The following is a 5045-nucleotide window of genomic DNA, read 5'->3' as shown; positions in this document are numbered from 1 at the left end:
AAAAATCTTGGAATGCAGGAAAGAGTGAAAAAGACAGACAAATTGAAACCTAAGGATGAAATGGGCAGACTACTATTACATTGAAGGAATTGGAACTAATGTCACAAAACAAAATGTATGTATATTGCTGAAGGGAAAATAATTGTCTTTGCAGAGTTTCACCCAAACCACAGTAAAATGTAATAAAATTAATAAAAGAAAAGAAGCTAGCCTTGTAACAGGAGATAATATCTAAAGCTAACATCAGGAGAACTGTGAAAGCTACCCTGAGAGTACTATCAAGGAAGCACAAATGAGTGGCCATAGAAGGCCTTCATACAGGGACATGTGAAATGGGCCTTGCAGGACACGCCGAATACTAGTAATGGGAAGGGGCAAGAGGGGGGCGATGTGTGGGGTGATGTTGACTGTCAAGTACCGAGATAAATAAATGTGTTCTAAATAGACAGATCCATCTTAGAGCAAGTGCAGCTAGAATGCTGTGCTCAGAAGCAAGCATGGAGGGATTTAATCTCACTTACTTTGAGCATGTTATCAGGAGAGAGCAGTCCCCGGAAAAGGACCGCATGCTTATCTAAGGAGAGGAAGGCCCTTGAGCTGGACGTACACAATGGCCGCAAGGATGGGCGCAAACATAACGAGCATTTCGAGGATAACACAGATCAGGCAGTGTTGCGTTCTCTTGTACAGAGTGTGGCTTTGAGTCAGAGCCGACTTGATAATACAGAGCCTAACATCAAATAGACTGTTGGCGTCCTGCGTGGAACACGCGGGTAAGCACTCCATTATTAGCCCTAAGATCAGCAGTCACATCTACCCAGGGGCATGTCAGAACGCAGGCCTCAGAATCTGCTTTCCAAAGGTCACAGCCTTTGACAACCATTTGAAGCAGTTGCACACATGGCTCGCCATGAGTCAGAATTGACACCACGCCAGCTAACAACAGCAGCAGCTATCTGATTGTACGTACGGATGTGTGTGTGCGTGTGTGCATAAACAAACTCAGACTCACTGCCATCGAGCCGATTCCATTGCAGACTGACCCCGCACTTTCTGAGACTGTAAATCTTTACTGCAGTAGAAAGCCTCCTCTTTCTCCTGAGGTGCAGCTGGTGCCTCATTGCCAACCTGCCACTTCACAGCCTCCCTCAAACCCGCTCTGTGTGGGCCTTGTTTTTACCTATGCACCAACACAAAGAAACAACCAACCCAGGGCTGTCGAATCACTTCTGGCTCACAGCACCCCATGGGAGGTTGACCATCTGTTGTTTGTTCCCCTTGTGGTTAGCAGCCCAACCTGTCCCCGCTGCACCCCCAGCGCTCCTTACAGGCACACTTACCTTCTTTTTTTTTTTTCGTTCTCCTTGGATAGAAATATTTTATTTGTAAAAAATGCGGTTGTCAACATTCATATTCCATTTGAATTAATAACTTACCAACATTAAATTTTGGGGGGAAAGCATATAAACTTGGACCTTAATTTAACAAATGCACATGTAATAATTTTCTCGGAAAATATATATTCAATTAATAAAGATTTGCTTATAAGAAATGCTACTTAATGCTGCTAATGATGCTTTTAATTTATTTTTAAAGGCAGAATTTATTTTTCTAATCATTTTATTAGGGGCTCATACAACTCTTATCACAATCCATACATACATCAATTGTGTAAAGCGCATTTGTACATTCATTGCCCCCATCATTCTCAAAACATTTCCGCTCCACTTAAGCCCCTAGCATGAAGTCCTCATTTTTCCCCTCCCTCCCCGCTCCCCCTTCCCACATGTGCCCTTGATAATTTATAAATTATTATTTTGTCATATTTTGCCCTGTCCGACGTCTCCCTTCACCCACTTTTCTGTTGTCTGTCCCCCAGGGAGGAGGTCACATATAGTTCCTTGTGATCGTTTCCCTCTTTCCAACCCACTCTCCCTCTACCCTCCCAGTATCGCCACTCACATCACTGGTCCTGTAGGGCTCATCTGCCCTGCATTCCCTGTATTTCTAGTTCCTATCTGTACCAGTGTACATCCTCTGGTCTAGCCAGCCTTGCAAGGTAGAATTCGGATCATGATAGTGGGAGCGGGGAGGAAACATTTAGGAACTAGAGGAAAGTTGTATTTTTCATCTTTGCTACATTGCACCCTGACTGGCTTGTCTCCTCCCGGAGACCCCTCTGCAAGGGGATCTCCAGTGGCCTACTAATGGGCTTTGGGTCTCCACTCCGCACTCCCCCCATCATTCACTATGGTAAGATTTTTTGTTCTGATGATGCCTTATACCTGATCCCTTCGACACCTCTGATTGCATAGGCTGGTGTGCTTCTTACATGTGGGCTTTGTTGCTTCTGAGCTAGATGGCCCCTTGTTTACCTTCAAGCTTTTTTTTTTTTTAAACATTTTATTAGGGGCTCATACAACTGTTATCCCAATCCATACACACATCAATTGTGTAAAGCGTGTGTGTAACAAAGTTTCCAAGCTGTCATCTTCCCGAGAAGCACAACACCTCTCAGCAATCTTTACTATTAATGTCTTCCCGAGAAGCACAACCCCTCTCAGCAATCTTTACTATTAATGGAAAGTCATGTTTATACCGGCCAGGTAGGAATAGGTGTGTTTTATTCTTCTAGACATCTGTGATCAGGTCACTCCCCACCCCCCACCCCACCCCTTTCCCCCCCCCCAAGTATCCACTCCTTCTTACCTAGCATGTTGAAACCTTAGATTTCCTGTTTCTGCTTGATCTTGAAAATACCTCCTATTCACCTATCACAGATAATCTCTGAAAGCGGGCTGAGTACCTCGTGTCTCCGTAGTTTATAGCTAGCAAGTGCAGGCAGCAACCGGTCCATCCCCGCGGTGAACGCAGAGACCGCTCCAGATTCTCAAGTAGAGACTGCATAATGCATTCCAGTGCAGGTGACGAAACCGAGCTCCCAGAATAACAAGCAAGACAACTTTAAAGTGAGGGCTGTTGACCAGTATCTCGTGTGCGTGCGTTTGGGAAGCTGACGGTGGCGTTTTCACCAGAGTGGTATGAACTATTTGGAATTGCTCGTGGCGAGGAGTGCCTCTTCCTGAAGGCGACACAGATGTTACCGGATCCCTGTCAACAGGGCGGCAGTTTGTGCTCCCCAGACCTGTGTGCCTCTGCCAAGACGCCGGGAAAGCCCTTGCTGGTTGAAGGAAAATGCTGAAATTCGGTGAGTTACGAGTGCCGTCGGCCATCGCGGGCCTGATGCCTGTGCTGGGCTCTGGTGGAATGCTGAGCTGACTGCGCAGCGTGGCGGGGGTTGCCATCTTAAGTGGTCATGTTCAACAAATCACTGTGTTTCTTTCGCTGTGTTCTGGGCGTGGGGAACTACTGCTGTTCCTGTGAAGCAAGTAGGAGTGCTGTGGGTGGAAAACATGGCACCTGAGATTTGCACGTGGACAGTTTCATTTGTGAACAGATGAAGGTTTGAAATGTTTTAGAAATAGGGCTTTAAAAGGCCTCTTTAGGGAAGGACAGCCCTCTTTTTTTTCCTTTACCATGTTTTTAGTGTGCTGTGTGTGTTAACTCTAAAGCAGGTTATGACTTGCTGTGGCTCGTGTGGCGGCGATGCTGTGTCGTGACTTATAAACTGGAGGGTGTTCGTTTCTGCTTTCACATTGGGTCGCTGTTTGTCAGGATACTGCGGATGCCTTTTCTCTAACAGTCACAAAGCAATTTTACCGTATACACGGGGCGCTGCTACTTTGGAAATAGCATCTTGGGGTTGGTGCTTCCAATCATACTTAGTGTTTCCAGAAGTAGACTTAATTTTATTAGTTAAGTAAGTTGGAAACAAAAAAAATTTTTTTGAGGATTAAAATAAAGTGAGCTTTAAAAACAGTCCTTAAAGTTTCGTGTGTATTTGTGTGTCCCCTTCCCCTCCAAAATATCTATGCATAATATTTATTTATGTTTAGCCAAGAGTTTTCAGCTCAAAAGACTTTTGGAACATTAAATTCAATGCTAACAAGGACCTAGAAATTAGAAGAAACACATAGATGGTAGCATATCCAGTCTTTTAACCAATTCTGATAATCTGAAATAAACAGGTAACTAATCCTGTTTCCTAGACTTCTGCTGCAGCATCACTTGCCCATTGTTTTTGTGAAATGCACATTTGTCTGCCAGATACACAGAGCCATTTACTTTCTTTATATTTGATTGGTTCACTGTCTACCAGTTTTACATTTACATATGCGGTGGCTTCAAAAAGTTCTGGGAAAAGTGGAATTAAAAGATGATGGCAGGTTTCCATGATTCTTTCAAAGCCTTCTCCTATATAAGTGTTAATATTCTTAGATAAATAAGGAGCCCTGGTGGTACTGTGGGTTAGACATTGGGCTGTAAGCCTCTGGTTCAAACCCACTAGCAGCTCTGTGAGAGAAAGATGAGGCTGGCTATTCCCATCCAGATTTACTGTCTCAAAAGCCCTGTACAGGGTCACTATGAGTCAGACACAACTTGATGGTAGTGGATGGGTGGGTGCTTTTTGGGTTTTCATATATAACTGGTTGTGTTCTGTGTCTATATATCATGGTCCATGTACAGTTGGGGTCAGAGCCAGGTTGGTCAGGGAAGTTTTGTGGAAGAAGTGAGTTTGGGGTAGAGTTCAAAAATGAGGATAAGGGGAAAGAAGAGGAAAATGAGGATAAGTAATGTGCTTTGCCAGAAATATAGAGTTCTACATAAAGCTTCCCAGGCTTCAGTGACTGGGCTTCCCCAGTCATCGTCTTCCATGGGGAAACATAAACCATTTGAGAGCAGATTGAAAACTATTGGTTGAAAATCGTCAAACTTAAAAGTGAAGAGAAGTGAAGGGTGGAAGTGCCAGGAGTACTGTAAGTTTAGAGGCTCTTTGCCTTGGTAAATTTCACTCAGGCACGCCCACATCCTGCCCATGTTGCCATCTAGTGGAAGTGGTAAGAATGCATGTGGAAGAACCACTGCTGTGTCTTGCTTGACCAACCGAATACCGGGTTATCTTGGCAATAAGGCACCTTACTTCT

At 44.4% G+C, this 5045-nt stretch overlaps 1 protein-coding gene and 1 long non-coding RNA gene across 3 annotated transcripts in view; one reads left to right on the top strand and one right to left on the bottom strand.

Annotated features, from left to right (window-relative positions):
- LOC123521120 overlaps positions 1 to 3198 on the bottom strand; it is a 23407-nt gene extending 20209 nt beyond the window's left edge. Inside the window, exon 1 of the long non-coding RNA XR_006679597.1 lies at positions 2710 to 3198. This is a non-coding gene — a long non-coding RNA (uncharacterized LOC123521120). The remainder of the gene's footprint in view (positions 1 to 2709) is intronic.
- The window catches only part of TNFAIP8 (TNF alpha induced protein 8), a 167890-nt gene that overhangs the window by 78790 nt on the left and 84055 nt on the right, over positions 1 to 5045 (top strand). Inside the window, exon 1 of one of the 2 annotated variants that reach the window (XM_045285349.1) lies at positions 2956 to 3208. The exons of the other annotated variant lie outside the window; for it this stretch is intronic. Coding sequence (XP_045141284.1) covers positions 3196 to 3208 — 13 coding nt within the window. The 5' untranslated portion in view covers positions 2956 to 3195. Of the gene's footprint in view, positions 1 to 2955; positions 3209 to 5045 lie in introns of those variants that run through there. 2 annotated transcript variants of the gene reach the window in all.

The sequence above is a fragment of the Echinops telfairi genome, unplaced genomic scaffold (assembly GCF_000313985.2).
Source record: "Echinops telfairi isolate 266 unplaced genomic scaffold, ASM31398v2 ScPeMD7_7469;HRSCAF=8507_1, whole genome shotgun sequence".
NCBI classification, from domain to species: Eukaryota; Metazoa; Chordata; class Mammalia; order Afrosoricida; family Tenrecidae; genus Echinops; species Echinops telfairi.
Note: the sequence above shows the minus strand (reverse complement) of the source record. Positions and strands in the feature narration are given on the sequence as shown.